Consider the following 26,237-nt stretch of genomic DNA (forward strand, 5'->3'; position numbering starts at 1 on the left):
ATCTGACTCTCAAGCTCCTCCCTTTACCCATAATGTCTCAGAGCCCTGTAATACTTTAGATCTTGTCTGCTGCTTCTATGCCTCAGATATGGATTGCACTCTCTTGAGCTGTTGGGTGTTGTTTCACCTCGTTCTGTGAGTTAATATAGGCAAATTTTATATTTCTTATATATTTTTTTCTCTATATTTCATCCTTTTTCCCTTTTTTGTTATCAAGTTTTCTCTGCATTAGGTTTTCAGTTCTTTTTTCCTACCTGTTTTTTCTCAGGTACTTTTGTTTCATTACCATTGTTGGTAAATCTTTAGTCTTTCCTTTCCTCTGAAACATTTTCCTACCCGTACACTGAGTGTTTTTTATATACCATTGCTGGTATTTTTTCCTACATAATTCTATTTTCTCAAAAAAAAATCTTGCTATTTTATTTCTGCCCTCTTGTTAATATAGCTGAAAAGCAAACAGGTAGTCAGTAAGAAAGAGATAGCAGAACAGAGCTCTTCTGTCCATCCTACTAAAAGAGTCAAGAGCAATGGACAGGTTTGGAAAGAGTATTTATCCCTCAGTGATCTTTGCTTTATAGTCGTTTAATTATTTGGCACATTTCACCAGATTGCAGAGAGACTTGATTAAAGAACTCTCCAGTTGTCTTCTTGGGTTGATGTTGGTGGAGGAGCATAAACAGCTATCTTCATAGCTGGTCACCCTTCAGTCAATTTCCAACGTGTCCATAAGGTTACTCTCTCATACAGTGGACGGTTCCTCGTGGGTGGTGGGTTCAGGCATAGCCATCAGGAAACATGTTTGGATGTGCTTATGTGACTTCATGGATCACTTCAAGTCTTCGTTCATCAGTGTTCCCTTTGATGGATCTTCCTTGTTTGACCCTACCATAAAAGAGATGCTCTCTTGTTGTGAGCAAGATGTAAAGACCTTGTCTGCCATGGGAATAAATTGTTCTACCTCCAGGAATCAGCATGGAGGTAAAAAGATGTGGTTCTAAAAGTCACAGGGTCCCTTTCAGGAGTCATGAGGGGAAACTTCCCCTAGATGGGGGGGGGGGGGTTGAATGCAAGGCACTGCCATCAAGGAATAGGAGGCCTGCAGAACCAAGGGTTTTGAGATACCTTTTCAGATAAATTCTTCCAGTGCTCCTGAAGGGTTGCTCGACTGCTCTTCTCAGGAGGCAGTCAGAGGGCACTTGTCTGTGCACCCAGAAGCCTGGGCATCAATCACAAAAGACATTTGGGTGCAAAAAATTACATCCAGAAACTATTTCATTCCTTTTTTGCAAACCCCACCATCTAAATAGAAAAGTCTCTCCGATGTTCCACCCAGTCAGTAGGAGTTAGAAGCCTTATAAATTCAAAAGCTGCTAGATAAAAGAGTTATCTAAGAAGTCCCACCAGACCAGAGAAGATTCGGAAGTTACTCAAGGTCCTTTTTAGTGCCAAAGAAAACATGGGAACTGAGACTCATTCTGGACCTCAGCAGTCTAAATCAGTTTCTAAAGAACTCCAAGTTCTGGATGGTCATGGTTCATTCCATTCTACCTTTTATCCAGAAGGATGATTGGATGTACTGTATCGATCTCCAGGATGTGTACTAGTACATCAAAAAGAACAGATGCTCCCAGATATTCTTGTGCTTTTGACTGGGGGACATTTGTTAGCATTTTAGAGTTCTGCCCTTTGCTCTCACTACAGCCCACAGGGTGTTCACCAAATGCATGTCAGTGGTAGCAGTTCACCTGAGACTGCTCAGATCCAGTGTTTCCTTATGTGGATGACTGGCTGCTCACTGCCCCAACCAGGCATATCCTGGAGAGGCAAGGAACTACTTTCTCCAATTATGCCAGTCTTTAGGCATCACCATCAGTTATGCCAAGTCCCATCTTCAACCTATTCAAGTCTTGGAGTTTATAGGAGCTCACCTGAACACCACCAGTCAATTGGCCTTCTTTCCATCAAGCAGAGTACAATCCATAAGATTGCAGGTGAGATAGATTCTTTCACACCCTTCTCCCTCACAGCAAAACTAGTTCTTCAGGCTTAAGGATCAATGGGAGTGACTATTACCTTGGTCCCGATAGTTCAAGTCCGTTTGCTTGTTTTTCAATGGATTCCAGCTGTCCAGTGGTCAATTGTTCTACAGCCTCTATCCTATCCAATAAAACTTTTTGGGGTTTGCAAGTACCCCTGCATTGGTGGGTACAATCCAGTGAAGTTTGTCAGGTTACTCCTGGTAGCCATAGTGATCATGGATGCCACCCGACTGGGGTGGGCTGGGAGGGCATTTCCTTAGGTGGATGGTCCAAGGCACGTGATCCTCAGTAGCATTGCAGGCCTTTTAGGACTCTCTTTGTCGGGGGACAATTGCTATCCAAACAGGCAACATGTTGGTAGTGTGGTACATCAACAAACGGGAACATGATCCTATCCTCTTTATTGAGGGGCAAATAGAGTGTGGCAGTGGGCAATCTCCTCTAACTGCTTTCTTATGGCAATGCATATACAAGGGAAATCCAACATGCTAGCGGACAAACTCAGCAGGTCCATTCTGATGCCTCACAAGTGATTTCTCAACCAATAAATGGCAGAGATGATCTTCCATCTAACTATCCAAACTAGAAACTACCTATAACAAGATAGCCAGATTTGCAGCCAGTAATAGCTACAAATCCCATAATTGAATATCCCTGAAAAGCTCCCCCACATGCTTCCAATATCACAACTACACATTGCACATAACATCCTGAATAGCCCCAACTCCTGCCCTTACATCCATACTTACACCCTTCACACCCAATCGTGGCCTCAGAAGCACACAACAAAACCTACTTCAGGTGACCAATCCAAACAAAAATATTGGAAAAATACTTTACAGTCCTTCAATTGCATACTCATGGAACAAACTTCCATTGTCCCTTCACCCCACTACCAAAAGTGATGAATTCAAAAAGCAACTAAAAATTAATTTCCAACATGCATGGATCTGTACTTATCAAGAAATGACCTAATGCATTTTTCTTCTTTTTTCAATTAACATATCTGCTTGGTATTTCCTATCTAAACTGCCTACATATATTACTCTCTCTGCAGTTAATACCCATGCTATTAAATGCATCTTTAATGTACTATGTCATGATGCTATTCTGAATTGTATATTACATATTAGAAAATATTTTTTATTTTAAGGGATTGCTATATTTCCTTGTACATAATATTTATTTATTTATTTATTTAACATTTGTTGACCGGGAAAGTCCGACTAGGTTCCACAGATCCTGTTTTCAGCGGAGGCCCGGGGAGAAATGCTCCAGAAGCATGTCTTTAGAATGGGGGAGGAAACCGGAGTACCCAGAGGAAACCCACGCGAATGCAGGGAGAACATGCAAACTCCACACAGAAGGCACCCCAGCCGAGAATCAAACCAGAGAACCTCTTGCTGTGAGGCGACAGCATTAACCGCTGCACCACTGCGCCGCCCTAACATAACTTAATGCTAACCAAATTTCTCAGACATATTGCTACTGCATTCACAAAATGCTGGACTTTTGCCTTGTAAATATTCCTGTTGTATATTTCTCTTTCTCTGTTTTTGTACGGTTAAGTATCTTAAAACTTGAATTGTTGTTTTTTTTTTTTTCTTATTTTTACTAATTACTTTCCTGGAGCTTTTCTCCCTGGGTCTCTGTTGAGAAAGGGCTCTCTGGGCCCAGTCAGACTAACCGAATTAACAAATATACAAATAAAATAAATAAGTAAATCTATGGGGTCAACCTTGCTGTGATCTATTCTTCTCTCCCCACAACAAGTGCAGAAGGTTCTTTGCCTTATCCCCCCCCCCCCGGGGGAGTCACCGAGAGATGCTCTAGCCCGTGTTTGACCCTCTGGTCTCCTTTACACTTATCCTCCCTTACCCCTAATCTCCAAATTTCTTCAGAAGGTAGTTTGGTTGAAGAGCAAGGTTATCTTCATTGTCCCCTTTTGGCCTTGTCAAATGTGGCTCCCCTCCTGTGGTCTCATCTTATAGGTTCATAGGTAGGTACTAGGCTATTGGCCATAGGGCCTATACAAGCCTAGCCAAAAGGTACCCTGCTTTTACCACCGAAGAAAATTATTTTCCTGTGCCCCTGTCAAGCAGAACCACAGAAGTGATCCCCGGGATGAATTTCCTATTACCCATCCAGTCATCAAGATTTTTCTTGAAGAGTGCTAATGAGGAGCTCTGTTTGACATAGATAGGTGTCTGTTCCAGAGTGTGGGAAGTCTCTGGGACAGGAATCTACCCCTCCAGCATGTTCTGTTTATTGTTGTGACAAGGTTTAGGTCCCTAGAGTGTGTAGCTCAGAGGGATTGGGATTTCTTTAAGTGGAGCATGTCCATCAGCTCTGGGTTTGACATAGCTTTGTATGTTAGGCAGAGATCGCCTTTGAGTAGGTGATATACGATGGGGTAAAGCTGGAGTTTTTTGAGTCGGCCTGCGTAAGGCATCTGTTTGAGGCCAGTAATCCTCTTTGTGAGGTATTTTTGTGGCCTTTCCAGTTGTTGTAGATGTCTTGTCAGGTACATACCAAAAGGGGCATTGTACTCAATAATGGGTCTAATGAGTGATGAGTAGAGGGAAACCATGACCTCTTTTTTTCTGGATGATAAACCTTTTGTGATGAGGTGTGCCACGTAGAAGGATTTCCTGACCACTGTGGTGATGTGATTATCAAAGGAGAGACTACTGTCCCCCTGTGTCCCAAGGTCTCTTATCACACTTTCAGTGTTAAGTAGACTACCACCTATGTGGTAGTTCATGGGTACAGAGTTTTTACCAAAGGGGATGACAATGCACTTTTTGGCATTGAGCTTGAAACTATGGCTTTGACACCAGGCAGACACCAGGCATCTGTCTCAGTGAGGCCCTTTTGTAGGATGTCCACATCGTTAGGAGTTTCGATTATGGCTCCTAGTTTGCAGTTATCTGCGGATTTAGTTAGCCAAAGACCTTCTGTGTTAGCCTGTACTTCAGAGAAGTAGATACCAAACAGGAGAGGACCCAGGACTGAACCCTGTGGTACTCCACTTGTTACTGGTCTGAAGTCTGATTTGGAGCCTGCTACTTTCACAGTGTGGGTTCTGTCAGTAAGCCAGTTGGCAACCCATCTTGTGACATAGGGATTTATAGTGAGTTTATCTATAATTCCGGAGTGGGTGATGGTGTCGAATGCTTTGGTGAGATTTAGATAGGCTGTGTGAACCACCTTACCCTCATCTATGGCTTTGGTGACTACTTCAAAGAAGTCTATCAGGTTTAGGAGACATGATCTGCCTTTTACAAACCCAAACTGTGTGGGGTCCAGGGTTGGGAGCTCTCCAATGTCTTTGTTTATGAGTTCCATGATAATACGTTCCATGGCCTTGCAGACCAGACTCGTCAGGCTAATGGGGCGGTAGTTCCCGGGGTCTGTTGTGGCCCCGCCTTGTGGATTGGGATAACTGTCGCTGTGCGCCATTCAATGGGCACAAAGCCTGAGGTGAGGCTATGATTGAACATGGTACTTAGGTGGAGTGCCAGTGTAGAAAGCAGCTGGGGATGTTGTCAGGTCCCATGGATGCTGTGTTCTTGGCTTTGGAGAGTGGGGTTTTTACCTGTGCAGCCGTGATTACAGGAACTTTGAATTCTTCCGGTATAAAGATGGGCCCTTTAGGGGGTGACATGGGGGTAAGGTTAGTACTGAACCTATCTGTCAGGATGTTGGCAATATCAGTTGGTTCTGTATATTTAGTGTCATTGTGCTGTAACTCAGAGCAGATCTGAGTGTTGCCATTGAGATTCTTGACATAGCTATAGAATACATTGTGGTTGTCTTTAGAATCAATGGCGATTTTGTTTTCCTAACTAGCTTTGGTGGATTTTATGAGGGATCTCAGCTTCTTACTGAGGCTGACCAGGAAGTTCCTCCAATTGTGGGATTTTACTCTTTGTTGCAACAGTTTCTTTCTTCTGTTGTAGAGTTTGTTTATGGCAGAAGGCTACCATATTGGCTTGCTTTTTTTGGAGTATAGCATATTGGTTCTGTTAGGGATAGCACGATCCATGCACTTGTGTAAGTGCTTATAAAGTGCATTTGTGTAGGATTCAACAGTCGTACCTTTATTGTCCATCTGCATGGGTGTCGTGAAGTTTGCCACTTCTGTCTTAAGAAGCATGAAGTTGGCTTTGGAGAAATTTTTTATGGTTATTTTCCTAATGGGGTGGGGGGGGGGGTGGGAGCAGGATGTGGATGTCTAGGGTGATTAGCTTGTGGTCGGATCTGACCAACAAGGAGCAGACCTCTGGTGTGGAACACCGGTCGCCCATGTTGGTGATGACCAGGTCTAGGATATTGCTGCCCCTGGTGGGGGTGTGGATAAGTTGATCCAAGGCATTTGAATTGATGAATTCCAGGAAACGTTGAGCAAAAGAGTTGGTACACGAGTAGTTTTCCCAGTTAATGGTAGGGTAGTTGAAATCACCCATTATTAGAGTGTTGGGTTGTACCTTAATATTTTCCAGTGTATCAAGAAAAGAGGAGTGGAAATCCTGGGGCATAGTGGGTGGTTTGTAGCAAGCTACAATCTGGATTGCAGTTTTGCCCTGAGTTAGTTGAACTTGGATAATCTTGGATGCATTATGCTGAGCAACTAGTTCGGAGGTGTGGATATCCTTAATGAATATGGACACGCCTCCACCTTTAGTGTTTTGGTCCGGGTTTGGTGGCCGAAAGGTGAGGTATGAATTATAGCCTGGTAATGCAGGGGTACTCTCTGCAGCTTTGAACCAGGTCTCTGTCACTGCACAGATGTCAGTGTTCTCCATTTTAAGGAGTGCCTCGAGTGAGTGCATTTTGAGGTTTAGACTTCTAGCATTGAGTAGCATTACCCTCAGATTTTGCTTTCTTGTACCTGTTACAGAGGTGAATTTGTCATTTGAACCTTGCCTAAAAAAGGCAGTATAGGGGTGGCAAGATCCTTTGTCAGTATCCGAAATCCCAAGGGCGACAGGTGCAGGCCATCTCTGGCAAAGCAGCATGGACTGTCGATCATGTCATCCCAGGCAGACAGATACTGGATTCCCTTATAATGACACCAGAATCTTAGCCAATTGTTAAAGTCAATCATTTTGCCCTTGTACTGTGGTATCATTCTGGGTGATGGCAGGATGCTACTCAGGGCTAGGGTCATACCTGCCTGGACTACAAGATCGAAGAGCTCCTCCATATCTCTTTTCATGTAGTCCAGTTAGCCTAGTACTAACCTAACCTATGAATATATCCAATACGTCTCAGGTCATTCACACCAACATGGACAATGACAGAGTCATATTTGTACTTGTTGTTGAGTGACCTGAGTGCATGCGTTATGTGGCGGATCCTGGCACCCAACAGGCAGCTGACAGTAACTGCTCTCCAGGATCTTCTACATCCATCCTGGATTCTGGACCCCAGTACAGATCTAATTTCTCATCCCTTGGGGATGACACTTCCAGATATTGCAGGCCTCAAGTTGATTGCATGGTTTCTCCAATTCTATTAATGTTTAGACAGCCCAAGCTTTTCTTTCTGGTATACCAGATACTGCTATCATCTCAAAAGACTCCACTTGAAAAATTGACAAGAGTAAATTGAAAAGATTTTCTTACTGGGCCTGCCAGAGTGACTTTGATCCTTTTACTGCACCTATTCCTGCTGTCCTAGATTTTTTTGCTTCAATTTTGCAAGAAGGGACTAATTTTTCCACTGTCGAGGTTCACGTAGCAGCCATTTTGAATATCATACTGGTGATGATACCCCCCCCCCCCAGCTTCTTCTAAACTGTGCAAAGCATTCCTTAGAGGTACTTTTCTACTTAGACCTCCAGTTAAATACTCTACTACACCCTGGGATCTTATGCTTTTACTGCAAGGTTTGACTCATACTCATTTTGAGGCTTCAGCCAAGTCTAATCTCAAGTTTCTCTCCTGGAAAATGTTTTTTTTCTAGTGGCCATTACTTCATCGAGGTGAGTTTCTGAACTCCAAGCACTCTCCTGAAAATCTCTCTACTTGGTTTTCCACAAAGATAAGAGTCATTTTATGTACTAACTCATCATTTCTGCCCAAAGTAGCCTCAGAGGTGAACATCAATCAAGTCATAAACTTGCCTGTGTTCTTCCCTAATTTTTCTAATAAAGGTGAATACATGCTTCATCTGTCTGATGTGCATAGACAGCTCTGCTTTATCACCATATAAAAATTATTATTTGGACATCTTATTAACAAAAGACTATTTAGGTAGATTTAAATAAACCATTTACAAAAACAAACACTTTTTCAAATAGTTATCTTCACTTTCACAGTAGTCATCCATACAAGCAGAAAAAAAGTTTGGTTAAGGCCAGATGGTTAGACTGCCCAGAATGATATCTGATAATAATCTTTTAAATAAGGAGTTAGAAGTCCTGTCTAATATGTTTTTAGCAAGGGGGATAGAAAGATGTTCACTAACACTAAGGGTGAGATCTTATGTGATAAACAATAGAAATTCAAACCTATTTTGGATATAAGATTTGTGGTATAATTATGTTAACCAAGATACTAAGTGAGCATATCTAGGATATGAAAATAGTATGTGTATTAAATGTGGTATAGAAAGTCAAGTTATATTGCCACTTATACACAAACATTTTAATATAATACTTTATGATAGATTTTTTTGTAAGAGAAATTGGGTGTTAGATCCTGATTTACCCTTTCTAGATGTGCTAATATTAAAGAGAGACTTGAGAAGGGCACAACTTCAAATATGAGTAAAAATAAAAATAAATTTTTAAAAACAGACACCAGAAAATGTGGAGCCTGTGTACAATGCAGATATACTTTTGAAGGGAATGAGTACTTTTTGAAAAGTATTAATTATAAGTTTAAATTCACTTCCCTATATGATCCTTTGTCAGTATCCGAAATCCCAAGGGCGACAGGTGCAGGCCATCTCTGGCAAAGCAGCGTGGACTGTCGATCATGTCATCCCAGGCAGACAGATACTGGATTCCCTTATAATGACACCAGAAGCTTAGCCAATTGTTAAAGTCAATCATTTTGCCCTTGTACTGTGGTATCATTCTGGGTGATGGCAGGATGCTACTCAGGGCTAGGGTCATACCTGCCTGGACTACAAGATCGAAGAGCTCCTCCATATCTCTTTTCATGTAGTCCAGTTAGCCTAGTACTAACCTAACCTATGAATATATCCAATACGTCTCAGGTCATTCACACCAACATGGACAATGACAGAGTCATATTTGTACTTGTTGTTGAGTGACCTGAGTGCATGCGTTATGTGGCGGATCCTGGCACCCAACAGGCAGCTGACAGTAACTGCTCTCCAGGATCTTCTACATCCATCCTGGATTCTGGACCCCAGTACAGATCTAATTTCTCATCCCTTGGGGATGACACTTCCAGATATTGCAGGCCTCAAGTTGATTGCATGGTTTCTCCAATTCTATTAATGTTTAGACAGCCCAAGCTTTTCTTTCTGGTATACCAGATACTGCTATCATCTCAAAAAGACTCCACTTGAAAAATTGACAAGAGTAAATTGAAAAGATTTTCTTACTGGGCCTGCCAGAGTGACTTTGATCCTTTTACTGCACCTATTCCTGCTGTCCAGGATTTTCTTGCTTCAGTTTTTCAAGAAGGGGCTAGTTTTTCCACTATCAAAGATCAGTTAGCAGACATTTTGAATTATCATACTGGTGATAATACTCCCCTCCCCCCAGCTTCTTCTAAACTGTGCAAAGCATTCCTTAGAGGTACTTTTCTACTTAGACCTCCAGTTAAATACTCTACTACACCCTGGGATCTTATGCTTTTACTGCAAGGTTTGACTCATACTCATTTTGAGGCTTCAGCCAAGTCTAATCTCAAGTTTCTCTCCTGGAAAATGTTTTTTTTCTAGTGGCCATTACTTCATCGAGGTGAGTTTCTGAACTCCAAGCACTCTCCTGAAAATCTCTCTACTTGGTTTTCCACAAAGATAAGAGTCATTTTATGTACTAACTCATCATTTCTGCCCAAAGTAGCCTCAGAGGTGAACATCAATCAAGTCATAAACTTGCCTGTGTTCTTCCCTAATTTTTCTAATAAAGGTGAATACATGCTTCATCTGTCTGATGTGCATAGACAGCTCTGCTTTATCACCATATAAAAATTATTATTTGGACATCTTATTAACAAAAGACTATTTAGGTAGATTTAAATAAACCATTTACAAAAACAAACACTTTTTCAAATAGTTATCTTCACTTTCACAGTAGTCATCCATACAAGCAGAAAAAAAGTTTGGTTAAGGCCAGATGGTTAGACTGCCCAGAATGATATCTGATAATAATCTTTTAAATAAGGAGTTAGAAGTCCTGTCTAATATGTTTTTAGCAAGGGGGATAGAAAGATGTTCACTAACACTAAGGGTGAGATCTTATGTGATAAACAATAGAAATTCAAACCTATTTTGGTTATAAGATTTGTGGTATAATTATGTTAACCAAGATACTAAGTGAGCATATCTAGGATATGAAAATAGTATGTGTATTAAATGTGGTATAGAAAGTCAAGTTATATTGCCACTTATACACAAACATTTTAATATAATACTTTATGATAGATTTTTTTGTAAGAGAAATTGGGTGTTAGATCCTGATTTACCCTTTCTAGATGTGCTAATATTAAAGAGAGACTTGAGAAGGGCACAACTTCAAATATGAGTAAAAATAAAAATACATTTTTAAAAACAGACACAGAAAATGTGGAGCCTGTGTACAATGCAGATATACTTTTGAAGGGAATGAGTACTTTTTGAGAAGTATTAATTATAAGTTTAAATTCACTTCCCTATATGATTGAAATAGCAAGGGAGTTGTATATCTTGCTTTTTGTGATTCGTGTTCCTGTTTTTGCATAGTGAAAACTTGAGTGTAAATTAAGTACAAGACTACAGGAACATTACTATGACATCAGTGTAAGTAAAGATTGCAATGCCCTTTTCGGGCACAAGTTAGTTTGTAATACCAACAAAATGTATTATTATTTAGTACTGGAAAAGGTCATTCAAAATCCCACAGGTGGACCTTTGGAATGTACACTGGAATATTGTGAATTATTGTGGCAAATAAGGTTAAATGCAAGTGAGCATCTGGCCTTGAATGAAACTGTCTGTTTAAATTGTAGTCTTGAGACTTTGTGCTGCTAAATTATAGATGTTATGTAGTCCAATCTCGCCTACATTCTTACCTGTGGGTTCGGAGGCAAATGTCGGCTCCGACAAGGCCAACTTTTCTAGCTTGAAGTCTTTCTATTGGCTGGGCTAAGATGGTATCCCATGCTGCACTGCTCTCTATCCCCAGATCTCGTTTGCCGCTTGTGTACCTCGGACATGGTCTCGCTCATGGCTGTCGCTAAGTACACTTTTTCTTCATTATTAGAGAATTTGTTGCAAACAAAAAGCTATTTTAATAGCTATTGTGTGTTCTGGTCTTGTATTGTGGAATATCCCACTAGCTGTTTCCAATGGGCTAGGCCCATTTCAGTTAGAGGACCTAGTCTGTCCCCTTGCTTTCCTTGTGTTATAAACTTTACTGGGTCTAAAACTGTTTAAATTAGAGGTTTTAGTCCTTTCCCCCTTGTGTTGTGTCTAAGGATTGTTTAAATTAGAGATCTTTGGGTAATTGGTTAGTGGTAGTTTTTTTGTCCTCGCCTTGTGACTGTTTGACCATTGGTCCTTTATTCAGTGACTACTTGTTTTTGGGAGCACAAGCCCTCAGGCTTCAAGAAATGCTCTAGGTGCAGTTATAAAATGTCCATTACCGATGGAGATTCTGTCTGTGTGTAGTGTCTGGGAGCAATCCATCTCCAGGAGTCGTGCAGTTTCTGTCATGCTTTTAGTCCGAGAGTTCTTCAGGAAAGGAAGAATAAGTTGATTTTGAAGGGGCTTCTCAAACCCTCCTTCGAGGAGGTTCTGGAAACTGCTTCCAGCTCTAAGGCAAAATCTTCCAAATCTAAAAAGAGATCTCCGGCTCCATCAGTCTCCTCGGAGCCACCGGAGAAAATAGCAAAGTCTGCTTCAACATCCTCGGCTCCATTGTCCTTGGGGCCGCAGGAAGTGTCAGTTGTTATGGAACCTGCTTCGGCTCCAATCATCTTGGAACCTATTCAGAGCCGATCGCCTAGCATTAGACCAGTATCACCTCCTCACAGGTCTCAATCTCCTTCTCTATCCTCTAAATCCTCCAGGACCTTATCAGATGTGGATATCGATAGAGTGGTGCAGAGACTCCTTCAGTCACCGGTTTTGGCAAAATTGTTCTCGGCTCTGACCCAGTCGGCTCCGGAGCTCATTCTTCAACCTGCTTCGATACTTCCTCCTCCGAGCGCACCTCAGCTTTTGGAGTGTGATGTCCCTAGGTCGGTTCCAACAGCCCCTCCTGGCTTATCGGTGCCGACGTCAGCTCTGACCCAGTCGGTGCCATCAACGGGATTCAGGACTCAGGATTCTTCGGTCGGACCCGAGGGAGAGGCTTTGGGACACCCCTTGGTTCCTAGTCTTCCTCTCAGTGCTTTGGCTCAGGGAAGTTTGACTCCTGTCATGGCTTCTGAGGCTGGTCATTCCTCAGTCTTGGGGGGGACCAGCCTTCGCGGCCATGCAGAGTGCGCTGGCCAGGTCATCAGCGGCATCATGCAGATCGGTCACTCTGTCCCCTACTACACCAGTGCAGGTCTCTGGCTGCCATCTATCTCTAGACAGTAGAGCCCCAAGGCCTCAGGGTACCCCCAGGAGTGGTCCCCACTTTTCTGAGGGCCCCTCAGAGCCTTTGCCTGAGGAGCCACCCAGAAAGAAGACATGCAAGAGGAAGCACATAGATTCCCAGGATGAGTCTCTCACATCAGACAACGACCTCGAAGAATTGGAGGGGTCCCCCAAGTCATCCTCTGAGGATGTTTCTTTCTCTGACAGCCTAGAGATTTTGAAACAAAGAGGTGACTGGCCATCCAAAGCCCCCTCCGAGGAGGAGTCGGTCTTCCTGAAGGCATTTGTGCTCAGCCCTCCACCTCCTGGGTATCTCCACCCTTTGATGAGCTTCTGGATTTGGTTTGTCGAAGGGTGTGGGAAACCCCTGACTCTGTGGAACCAGTACCCAGGAGACCCAATAAATTTTTGTCTGCTCCTCCTGATAAGGAATTTCTGTCCAAAGGAGTCCCTGTCGATGCCATGGTGGTAGCAGCTGCCACTCAGAAGGAATTAGCCGAGACTTCTTCCACCGTCCATCCCCCTAACAAGGAGTCTAGGACCATGGACCGGTACAGGAAGTGGACTTTTTCTTCAGCGACCTTTACCTTACGGTCACTGAATTATTTATCCCACTTTACACGGCTCCAGAGAGATCTCCTCAAGGAGCTTGGAGATACTCTCACGGGTAACGTTTCTGAGGCGGTGGCCCAGACGGTTAACACTCAGATGTCTACCCTCAATTCCATTGTAAACTCCTCCATGAGGCTGATTTCATATGCAGCTGAAGGAGTGAGTAAGGCAGCAAGTTCAGGAGTTGCTGTTAGGCAACAGGCCTGGATGCGCCTTTGTCATTTCACGGAGGCCTTCAAGTCTTCATTCACCGACGCCCCTTTCGATGGTTCCTCTTTGTTTGGAACCAAGGTGAAAGAAACCCTCACCAGGTGCGAGCAGGAGGGAAAAACTCTGTCTGCCATAGGAGTCCGTTTTCCTTTCCCTCTAGGCCTTATCCCAAGGCCCAGAGGGGTGGCAAAATGTGGTTCAAGAAATTACAGAGGTTTTTTTCCTGGTGCACAAGGTGAGCCCCCTCCAGAGGCAGGGGAGGGGGGTGGTTATTCAGGGAGACGCCGCCCTAGGGGCAGAGAAGGCCCCTGCAACTCGGGAGACTGCTATTCCTTTTGTGGTTCTCCCTACCACTGCTCCTGATGGGAGGCCTGACTGTGAGTTTCCGGAGCCAGTCGGGGGTCAAATCTCATTGTACCCGGAGGCCTGGCAAGACATCACCCAGGACCAGTGGGTTCTACGAATAATTTCCAGAGGATATGTCATCCCCTTCTTGTCAGATCCCCCTCCAATCAAGAAAATCCTGGATGTTCCACCAAGTTAAAGGGATTACGCAGCTTCAGAAGTTTCAAAGCTGTTACAAAAAGGAGCCATCCAACATGTCCCGTCAGATAAGATCGGATTAGGGACTTACTCCAGATTATTTTTGGTGCCGAAAAGGACAGGGGACCTGAGACCCATATTGGATCTCAGCCAATTGAACACCCATGTGCAAAAGTCCAAGTTCCGAATGGTCACATTGCAGTCTATTCTCCCATTGTTGGGAAAAGAAGTGCGGATGTGCTCCATCAACCTCAAGGATGATTACTACCACATAAAGATGGACAGGGCATCCAGAAGTCACCTACGCTTTTGGCCAGGAGCCAGTCATTTTCACTTTTGAGCCCTGCCCTTTGGTCTCACCACAGCCCCCAGGGTGTTTACCAAATGCATGGCAGTGGTGACTGCTCACTTGAGACGTCAGGGATTCCAAGTGTTTCCATATCTGGATGACTGGCTCCTTACTGCTACCACCAGGCATATACTAATTCAGACCAGGGATGCTACTATCAGCATGTCAACAGTTGGGCATCACATTGAACTGGGAAAAATCTGCCTTGTTGCCCTCACAGCATGTCACTTTTATAGGCGCAGAACTAGACACCGTCCTTATGCGGGCGTTTCTACCACAGGAAAGAATCAGAGTCCTACAACAAGTTCACGCCTTGCTCCCTCTGAGAAGAGTGAAGGCAAGATGGGTCCTCCAACTATTGGGGACAATGGCTGCGACAATTATATTAGTCCCTCTGGCAAGGCTACATATGATAGGAAAGTAAATAATGTGGGAAGAAATATTCAGGGAATTGTTATGGCTAGGCTTGTATAGGCCCTAGGGCTGATAGCCTAGTACTAACCTATGAACCTATGAACCTATGAGACTCCTTCAGTGGCTTCGTTTTGCCCAGTGGTCTCTTCAACGTCTTCCACTATCTCATCCTATTCTACTCACAGATAGGTGCAAACAGGATCTCAGTTGGTGGCTTCGCACCGACAACCTGAATGCAGGAAAGCCCTTCGTTCCTGCACCCCCGATTGCCACGGTGACCACGGATGCCTCCCAGATGTGGTGGGGGGGCATTATCTAGGCAGGACAGTCCAAGGCACATGGCAAGAGCACGAGATACATCTGCATATCAATGTCCTGGAGATGAGAGCTGTGCTACTAGCGTTACAAGCACTTCAGAGTTTTCTTCCTCTCGGGACTATTGCATTCCACTCAGACAATATGTCAGTGGTGTGGTATCTGAACAAGCAGGGAGGAACCAAGTCTTATCTCCTTTGCAGAGAGGCCATGCGAGTGTGGCAGTGGGCAGTGTCTTCCCAACGTTTTCTGGTGGCAACGCACATTCCGGGGAAGTCCAATGTGATCGCAGACAGACTAAGCAGAGCTATTCTGATGCCTTATGAGTGGTCCCTGAACTGTCAAGTTGCGGAACAGATCTTCCGCAGGTGGGGCCAGCCTTGCTGCGACCTTTTTGCCAGCCCCCTCAATGCCAAATGCAGCAGTTACTTCACGTTGATACCCCCTCAAGGGGAGTCACCCAGGGACGCTCTAGTCCACGGTTGGCCTTCCGGTCTACTATATGCCTTCCCTCTGGTCCCCTTGCTGTCAAAGGTAATTCAGAAAGCACAATCCTTGGGAAGCAGAATGATTCTGATTGCCCCAGATTGGCCTCATCAAATTTGGTTTCCCTTTCTCCATCCCTATCTCATGGACGCTCCTTGGATTCTGGACCCACAACCAGACTTGATGACACACATGTCAGGGCAGCTCCATCCCTCTCTTCGGACCCTCCGGTTGACAGCCTGGCTACTCCACTTCCGTCATTAGTTAGGCTTCATCATTTCTCCCCAGAGGTGGTTCATATTTTATCTTCCTCTTATAAGCCCTCGACCAGGAAGATTTATTACAGTAAATGGAAGAGGTTTTCAAGCTGGGCGCATACCAAAAAGATTGACCCTTACACAGCTCCAATTTCATCTGTATTGAAGTTCTTGTCTATGCTCTTTAACAAGGGTTCAACGGCTGCAACCAGTAAAGTCCAATTGGCGGTGATTTCTACCTTTCATGTCGCACACGAGCCTAACCTGATGGCACATAAACTCTGTAAGGCTTTTCTGAAGGGCACTCTGTTACTTCGTCCTCCAGTATTGGAACCTGTTATGCCTTGGGGTTTAAACTTTGTTCTACAGGCTCTTACTTCACCCCCCCTTTGAGCCCCCTTTGAGCCTGCAGCCACTTGTGATTTAAAATTCTTAACTTGGAAGCCTGTCTTTTTAGTAGCCATCACTCCAGCTAGATGTGTTTCGGAGCTTCAAGCTTTATCAATCAAACCCCCTTATTTGATTTTTCATAAGGACAGGGTTTCTGTCAGACCGAACCCCTCCAGTGTTTTTTCCCCAGTTCTCAAACAAGGCAGAATTCAAATTTCATCAACTGGATGTACACAGACAATTATGTTTTTATGTGCACAGAACAAAAGATCTCAGAAAATCTGATCAGTTGTTTGTTTCCTTTTTGGAAAACAGAATTGGGTCTTCTGTCTCAAAAGTCATACTGTCCAGGTGGATCTCCAGTTGTATTTCTTTCATTTATTCCTCAGGGGGTAAAGATTTACCGTTCCGGGTGAAGGCTCACTCTACTCGGTCTGTATCTACATCTACAGCCTACCAGGCCAGATTGTCTATGGATGATATTTGTGCTGCAGCTACTTGGACATCTCCTCACACCTTTGTTACTCATTACAAGTTGGATGTGGTATCTAGGGGCAGGTCTTCCTTTGGTTCCGCAGTGCTCAGGAGTATTTTCCACTGAGCCTCCCAGGATTTAAGTGCTAGGGACGTTGTCCCATGGGTAAGAATGTAGGCGAGATTGGACTACATAACAACAAGAAGTTATGTACTCACCATAACGTTCGATGTATGTAGTCCATCTCACCTCACATTCTTACTTAACCCCCCACCTTCCCCCATCCTGGAGGATCTGGAGGTTAGGTCTGGTTTCAGAGCTTCTTTCATTGTTGGTTTGTTCTTCCTTTCCTTAGGTGTCATTATGCATGAAAATGGGTGCTGTGGCTCGCAGAAATCTAGATCTGGGGATAGAGAGCAGTGCAGCATGGGATACCATCTTAGCCCAGCCAATAGAAAGACTTCGAGCTAGAAAAGTTGGCCAAGTCGGAGCCGACATTCGGCACCGAACCCACGGGTAAGAATGTGAGGTGAGATTGACTACATACATCGAACGTTGTGGTGAGTACATAACTTCTTGTTTTACAGTTTAATTATTTCTTTTATAAGCTCAAATGTTTATTTTAAGATGTTATTTTTTTTAGTAAGTGACTGCAAAGTATATATATATATATATATATATATATATATATATATATATATATATATATATATATATATATATATATATATATATATATTGTAGTTTTTAACTGTATTTTATTAGATTGATTATTGTTTCTTATTGTTGTGGTATTATTGGATATAAATTGTCACATGAACAGCTTAATTGTCTTTATAAGCATTTCTTTTATTTATTCCCCAGTTCTGATTAAATCCCAACAAGAATGAAAGCACTTAAATGGGACAATGTTTTCCAATTATACTGGCTCATTTGGTTAGTGTGGATTGGTTTTGTCAGTCTTATTTTGGTTTTAGTGTACTTATCGGCTGGCAAGTCTCGGTTTTGATTTGTTTTTTAGGGCTGTTGCTGAAAATGGTGCCTGGACCAATTCACTTACCAAGTAATCAAAGGACCTTTGGAAATTCCAGTAGCATAGCTATAGGAATAGTTACAGTATCTGAATGGTATATCCGCGGTGGTGGTGCTGTGGTAGCATTGTCGCCTCACAGTAAGACGCTGTCCGGTTCGATTCTCAGCTAGAGCATCTTCTGCGTGGAGACATGCATGAATGGGGCGTACCTTTGTTGAAGGTTGTGCATCAGGCTGGTAATTCGCCACGTAAAAAAACTACCAATCATTAGCGGACTGGAGTTCCACTGTGGCGACCCCTAACCAGGAAAAGCCGAAGGAAACAACAAAGAAACAACAAGTAAATATCTGAATGGTCCCTCCTCAGCAAGTCTCTGTTTCTTGGCCTTACACACCTTTAGTTCATGTACCCTTACTGAACAGTTTATTTCTGTAAAGAGAGAAAGTATGTAGAAATTAACAAAATACGTATTTTATAACTTTATGATTCTTTTGTAGATTCTTTTCTTAAAAGTGGTTTATGCTTCAAATGAGGGCATTACTGCGTAATTTTAGGGACTGGAAGTCCTACAAACCAGGCAAGAGTTCCTACTGTGGACCCGGATACTATGAGGTCTTGAGTGTGAGTACTGGAATTTGTAAAACAGCTATGTAGAGTGACCGCTCTGTGGTAAACTCAAAAGTGAACCTACTGCAGCTGGTGTACTTGAAGAATTACTGATAAGCTGAATAGCCCAGTCTATTTTGTCCAGCTAAGAGACAACACATTTAACATGTCTTTGTACCGTATATTTTTATTCATATTATAGTTGGTTTCTACATTAATGATTACGTTCTTTAAAAGATTGAGCACCATTGCTACCTTTAAGGTAAAGCTAGATTTTTGGATGGACAGTGTTAAATTCTCTTCTGTTCTGTTTTGTCTTGCCCTGTGTGAGGCTAGAGGTAACTTTTGAATAGGGTTTTTTTGCTAGGCTTATAATGGCCTGCACACTGATTGCCTTGTACTTACCTATAATCTATGAATGTAAACTTGATGTCTTAAAACAATAACATTTGATATTTTATCTTGGCAGGTTTTCTGTGTGCTTACCTCTATGTTTGGGAATCAGATATCATTATTAGAGGTAGATGCAAAAGTATTGACAAGAATCTTTCAACATCAGCATTGTGTGAAAGTAGCTGATGGTGTTGTTGCAAGGTAAATGCTCCTTAATTTAATTCTTATTTTAAGTAAATCCTGCACATGGAAGTATACTTTTTTCTACTCTGTACTCTCAGAAAGTGTTTTATATTACATGTGATACTGCCCAAAGTTTCTAAATGTAATTTTCCCGTATATTTTATATTATTTGCCATGTGTTAGAAATATGTAAATGTTCTTAGTGCTATGCAAGGCATAGTTGCCTTGGTCATGTCCTAATCGAAACAGAAAAAAATATGAATATCAGTAGTTAATTAATGTTGTTTTTCTAAGAAAAAATATTTATCTTATTTAACTAAAATGTTATTGCCAAAATTAGAGTATTCTGTTTGAAAATAATAATGGTACAAGTAGATCAGCCAGACTTACATGGACATAGTAAGGTTCACTGCTGCAGGAAATCACATGTATGATTCGTAATTAGTTTTAGGATAGATATCAGTCTTCTGTCCAGATCTTTACTACAGTTAGACATTGTTAGGGGCAAATGGATTCATTCTTGTTGCAAAGACATTACACGGGCTGTAAAACTTAGCATGCCACATGTCTCTCTTTTTCCTGCCTTAACTGAGCAGCCACTCTGCCTTTGCTTTGAGTATTCATTAGTAATTTCATGAACTTGTATCTTGTAAGCTTATCTTCTGTTATATTTTTGTCTCAAAAATGAGTTTTTCTCACTAACTGGATTTCACTAATGCTGTCCTCTGAAAAAGTGACCACCAAGTACTCTTTGCACCACCAGAGCTCCTCTGAGTATGGTTATTTATTTTGTTTGTTTTGTTAAGGGGAAGAGTTTGACTGTATATCTTGTGTTTATTGTGCTACTTTTAATAAAGTATCCTGTCTAGAACACATTTAAATATTTTTTTCTTACTCCTTTGCTTCAACTTTTGTTTCAGATGGCAAACAATTAAGAGAATGGTCCTTTAAATAACAGCCAGTGTCCTTCTATTCTCATGTTGCTGTATTCTTACTGGGGGATCCTCCATCAGGAGGCCTGAACGTCGGCTCTTATACAAAAGCTTAAACCTGGTTGCTGTTGATGCATGGGTTGCCACACGTAGGGCCATAAACCAGGGACCTTAAATGTGACGTCTGCACGCACAGACTTCAGAACTATTCTGCCGCAGTTGAACATCAGATCGATTGCATCACTCCTCTCCTTCAAGATGCCTAAAGCTAAGTACCACTTTGGGGAATTCTTATTTTTATTAATTGCTTGACCTTGGTTTGCTTGTTTGTTCTTAGCCAATGTCCACTAAGAAGGGTAAATGCAGATGCAGAAGTCAAATTCTGCATAAGGACTCCATGACCATTGCATATTCTGTGTAGAAGGGAACACGATCATACCTCCTGTGCCATCTGCCAATCTTTTGGGCCCAAAACTCTTAGAAGCCAGCTAGCTGCCCTCAATTTATGTTTGGAAAATCAGAGACTTAAAAGGTTAGCATTAAGGATGTATCTGCAGTTGGCCACCTGGGTGGAACCACTGTGAAAAAAGACTAAGGCTTCATGGCCTACTACCTCTGCCCCTCCATCGTTGGATGCCCCATCAACTGCTGAGTTATGGGTTGAGGGACGTCTGCTAGTGCTGTCTACTTCAATGTCTCCCCTCGAGGAAGCCTCTTCCAAAGTACTGGCCATGGACAAAGTCCGTGGAGATTACTCAGACGGTTATTACCAAAGTTGAGGGGGAACCAGGCTTCACCGGACGCTCTTTTGGAATACAGGAATCCGAGTCTCCTTCCATAGGTCAGGCCCTGGAATCTAGGCCTAATGTCTGTCCCAAATCTACTCCTTTAAAAAGAAACAAAAACATCTCTGCAAGTAACCACGGACACACTGGAGCGGTACGAACTCAGTTTATTAGTAGTACTGCCAAAGTAAACATAAAATAAAGGCAAGGAATCACGACTAAGTGCTTTTGCCCCACATGGGCATTATCAGAGTCATATTGTATTTCCAATTCCATCCTTTTATATTGGCCAACCCTGCATGTAACTTCCTGTTGTGAATATCTTTAAACACATAACAGTTGAAAACCCCAAGTTGGACGTTGAAATTAAGGAAACAAAATGGCAGCTAAGACAGTGCAAATGTAGAACCAGGCATTAATGAGAACATATCCACTTCATGTGTTTTAAAACAAAAGAGGAAGGAATGTTATTAAGTTTGAGTCTGAATGACATTATTGACCTTTGTGTTATTTATTATAGTTATTATATTAAGTGATTTAGTTTATATGTTTAAGAAGGGCTGAGGATATATGTTATGTACCCTTATTTGATGTCACCACATAGCTTATTAAAGAATATTAAAGGTTTTTCCACAACATATTAATTACTAATTTTTCTGTGTGAAAAACCTGCATGTATTTATTGGATTTTATGGATTGTAATAATTTGATATTTTTTAGTTTGCTTATTAGCCTGTATACAAGTATTTTTATTGTTATGTGTTTAAAGATATTCATGGACAGGCTGGACAAGAAGATTTATACCTCTTCCACTCTGGCCTTTAAGACAATTAATTACCAAACCCATATGGTTAAATATGCCTTGGATTTGGTAGCCCAAGCTACAACTCTACTTTCCTCCTTGCCTGATTCTCCTAATAAGACAGAAGTAGCATAAAAACTGTCCCTGGCATCCCAGGTTGCCAGGAACTCTATTAGATGCAGTTATGGTATAGCAGAGGCCTCTGCTAGATCTGCTGCATCTGCATCTGTGCTTTGCAGATATTTATGGCTTAGGCTCCAGCCATTTACCTGAAGACTTTAAATCCAAAAACCTTGATGCCCCGCTAGATCAGAACCTTCTGTTTGGTAAACAGTCTGCAGAGCTGTTTAAGAACCTACAGGAGAACAGCAAAGAACTCCAAGATATTAAAGACCTACTGGTTTCTCCAATACCAAAATTCTATAAAAATTGCCCTTCTAAGACCTCCTATGTCAGAAGAGCCCTTTCCCCTGCCACCCCTTCATCTTCCAGGCATAGGAAAGGAACTAGGAGGCAACCCTCTTCTAGTGCTGCCTCATCTCAGCCTACCAACACACATCCCTTTCAGGACAGAAACAGTACCAACAATGCGTAACTGCCTCATCCACCTCCCCCTTTCATCCTGCCTCTCTCACTGTCTGGCCCTTTGGAAAGAAATCACCTCAGACCGCTGGGTTCTGGCAATAGTGGAAAAAGGATATTTCCTATCTTGGCAGGTAAAGCCCACACCACAGGGTATCCCCTTTCCACCCAAGAACCAACTTCGCCTAATTACTCCCATTATCAGGGACCTATTGGCTCAGGAAACCATAGAACCTGTCCCACCGGCCAAGAAGGAAAAGGTTTCTACTCCAGGCTATTCCTAATACGAAAAAAGGACAGCCCATGGAGGACAATCCTGGATTTATCTTTTCTAAATCTCTTTCTGAAATTTCCTTCTTTCAGAATGCTATCCCACCAAACCCTACTTCCACTATTGCCACCCAAAGTGTTCATGGCCACTTTGGACCTGAAGGAGGCTTACCTCCACATCCCCATAGATCTAAACCACAGGAAGTACTTACATTTTGCTGGGCCCTGTTTTCATTTTCAATTTGCTGCCTTGCCCTTTGGTATATCCACTGCTCTTCACCAAATGCCTAGCTCTCGCAATAGCCTACTGCAGGACCAAGGGCATTCAGTTCAATCCCTACCTGGACAATGTTATTATTCTTGCAGAAAAGAAAGACACATTCAAAAAACATCTTCAGTTCTCCATGTCCCTGCTACAAGGGCTGGGGGTCACACTCAACCTTGCCAAATCATCTCTTTCCCCATAGCAGGACAAAGTCTTCCTGGGATGCAGGATTTGGCCAGACCTGATGAAAGCCTTCCTTCCTCAGGACAACGTGGCTTGCCTGATCAACCACTTCCAGGACCTTCTCCAGGTCGACCAACTGTCAACCAGACAGTTCACGTGACTTCTGGGCCTTATGGCAGCCACAATACCTATGCTACCACTAGCTAGGGTGCACATGAGGCAGCTACAGTGGTATCTAAAGAATGTGTGGTCCCAACACATCCACTATATAGACTTCCAAATACCCTTTCTACCCTGCCTAAAAACAGAACTGAAGAGGTGGATTCAACAGATACAGTTGAACCCAGGCTTACCCCTATTACCCTCCACACCAGCTCTACATATGCACACGGATGCCTCATATCCGGGCTGAGGGGCTACCACGTAGGGCCTCAAGCTGCAAGCACTCTGGCAGGCACCCCTCCTGAAAAAAACACATCAACGTAAGGTAAATGACTGCAGTTTATTTAGCCTCGAAGGCCTTTCTCCATCTCCTACAGCCAGGTCCCCTGCAAATCTTCAAACACAACACCACTGTTATGTGGTACATCAACAAACAGGGGGGGACCAGGTCTTACCTCATCTGCAGGCTGGCAATGCATATTTGGGAATAACCCTCATGGAACAACTTATCCCTGCAGGCAGTCTATATCCCAACACAGGACATCTACCAAGCAGATACTCTCAGCAGATCATTCTGTCTATATCATGAGTGGATGTTGCACAGAGAAGTTTTTCTAGACGTTGTCCACTGGTGGGGCACACCACAAATAGATTTATTTGCCTCCCCCCAGAACAGACAACTGAGAAAATTTTATAACAAGGACCACTCCCCACTAGCTTGGAGAGTGGACACCTTCACCATCTCATGGAAGGGAGGGTTTCTGTATGCCTTTCCTCCCTTTCCTGTCATTCAGAAGGTCCTCCTGAAAATCAGGAGGGACATGCCAAAAATCTTGCTGGTGACTCCCTATTGGCCAAGGCAGCATTGGTTCCCCCTACTACTATCCCTCATCAAGGGCAATTACCACAAGTTACCACACAAGGTGGACCTAGTCACACAACAGAAGGGAACTCTCATCCATCCACACCTTGAGATGCTGAACCTAACACTCTGGGTGATAAACTTTTAGTACCCTTCAAACACTGCTACAACAAGAACGTGCTTTCTATCCTGTAGGAGGCCAGGAAACCTAACACAAAGAGATCCTACATTTCTAAATGGGAAAGATTTTCCAAATGGTGTCTCCAAAGACATAGGGAATCCTCTCAAGTGGATGTTCCTCTAGTCTTAGCCTACATGTGTGAGCTCATCAAAGCAGGCCTTTCATACTCTTCAGTGAAAGTTCACCTATCTGCTATCTCTGCCTGCCTACCCTTGGACACTCCTTTACTTTCCAGGTTAGATGTTAAATTGTTCTTGAAAGGGGTTTTACACATTAGAGCACCGAGGAAGCCTACACCACCACCTTGGGACGTTTTCCTAGAAAAGCATATACTGGGCCCATTTGAGTGAGCCAGTTCTGCATCCTTGCAGATGTGCACATGGAAAACAGTCTTGCTGATAGCCCTTACCTCAGCAAGAAGGGTATCACAGTTACAGGCACTCATGGCATGCCCGCCCTACACTATCTTCCACAAAGACAGAGTGACCCTGCCACCAACCCCTCTTTCATGCCCAAAGTGGTCAATGAGCTATCATTAAATCAGTCCATTCACTTACCCACCTTCTTCTCCTGTCCTAAAAATGACAGTGAGAAAATACTGCATTCCCTGGATGTTCACAGGCAGTTAAGGTTTTACTTGGACAAAACTAAGACTTTTAGAAAATCAAATTAACTTTTTGTTTCCTTTCATCCCAGAGCCCTGGGCAAGGCAGTTTCCAAACAAACTCTCTCCTGTTGGATCAGGAAATCTATCTGCTTCTGCTACACCTACCATGGAAAGGACTTGCTTCAGAGGGTCAGTGCAAACTCCACTGAGGCAGTTGCCTCCTCCAGGGCATTCTTTAAGGGCCTAGATACAGCTTATATCCTTGAGCCAGCCACCTGGTCCTCTCTACATACCTTTACCAAACATTACAAATTGGACCATATCTCCAGAGCCAGAGCAGGTTTTGCAAGGGCAGTCCTGCAGGGATTTCTGGAATCTGCTGCCTCTACCTCCTTCCTAAGCTGTGGTACTCTCCCACAGTAAGAATACTGCAACATGAGAATAGAAGGACATAGCATAGTTGTGTAAAATCTTACCATACCATAGATGTCCTGCTTTTCCATGTTGCAATATTCCTTCCCTTCCTCCTAAGCCCCTGTATTACTCTCAACCTGTCTGTGGGGCATCATAGAACCTCTAACTACACTATGTTCATGCTGGCTAGTCAATTGCATTTCACCAGTCTGGAGGACATCATTTGACATCACCTAGGCTACTGTCCGATTGGGCAGTCAGTTCTGAGGTCTGTGCGTGAAGACCTCACATTTAAGGTCCCTGGTTTATGGCCCTACGTGTGACGTCCCACACACCAACAGCAACCAGCTTTAAACTTTTGAATAGTAGCCGAGTTTTGGGCTGCCTGAGGTGGAAGATCCCCCAGTAAGAATACTACAACATGGAAGAGAAGGACGTTTATGGTTATAGTAAGATTTTACACAACCTTTCTTTCCAAAACTAAGAAACAGATACTTGAATAACCTTTCCATCTTTTGCAGGGGTAGTCATCAGGTACTACTGTGACTTCCGATCTGAGTGAAGCCTTTTTCGTGGTCTTCCCTTTACACATAAAAAAAGTGAAGCTTGCTCTTTTTTTCTCCTATTATCCCCTCCACTGAAATTTCTAAGACTGAGTCAATAAGGTGAGAAGCAGTTTTGAGACAGGCTTAAGTTTCTTTAAGCAAATTTGCCATGGCTACCAATGTTGGAAATTTCCCACTATTGGAAAGAAAATCTTCTGTGGCCATCAGCAGTTGAGACCTCTTTGACTTGGTTAAGAAAGCTTTTTTTTTTCTAAACTAACCCAAAGAAGAGTAAAGGGCAATGCATTGCTCCTCTTTCCTGTACTTCTGTGAAAGGGTATGTGGATAAATTGGCTTATGATGACCAGATTTCTTCCCTTATGGGCTATGACACAGATGATGATTATGAGGAATGCCTTTATGCTTTATCTTCTTTGGGGTAACTGGTAATTTAATTAAAGACCATTTTAAATGACCAGTTTAAAAATTATACTTCTCAAAATATTGTATCTTCAGGTATTAAAGTAAGCCAACAAAAAACACTAGCTATTGTACCTTTTGTTGATTATTTT

At 42.8% G+C, this 26,237-nt stretch overlaps 1 protein-coding gene across 1 annotated transcript in view; it reads left to right on the top strand.

Moving 5' to 3' along the window:
- Positions 1-26,237, top strand: part of WDR27 (WD repeat domain 27) — a 2,477,832-nt gene that overhangs the window by 1,059,537 nt on the left and 1,392,058 nt on the right. The window contains exon 12 of the mRNA XM_044072816.1: positions 18,969-19,093. Coding sequence (XP_043928751.1) covers positions 18,969-19,093 — 125 coding nt within the window. The remainder of the gene's footprint in view (positions 1-18,968; positions 19,094-26,237) is intronic.

This window comes from Protopterus annectens, chromosome 1.part0 (assembly GCF_019279795.1).
Source record: "Protopterus annectens isolate FY-2018-M chromosome 1.part0, PAN1.0, whole genome shotgun sequence".
NCBI classification, from domain to species: domain Eukaryota; kingdom Metazoa; phylum Chordata; order Ceratodontiformes; family Protopteridae; genus Protopterus; species Protopterus annectens.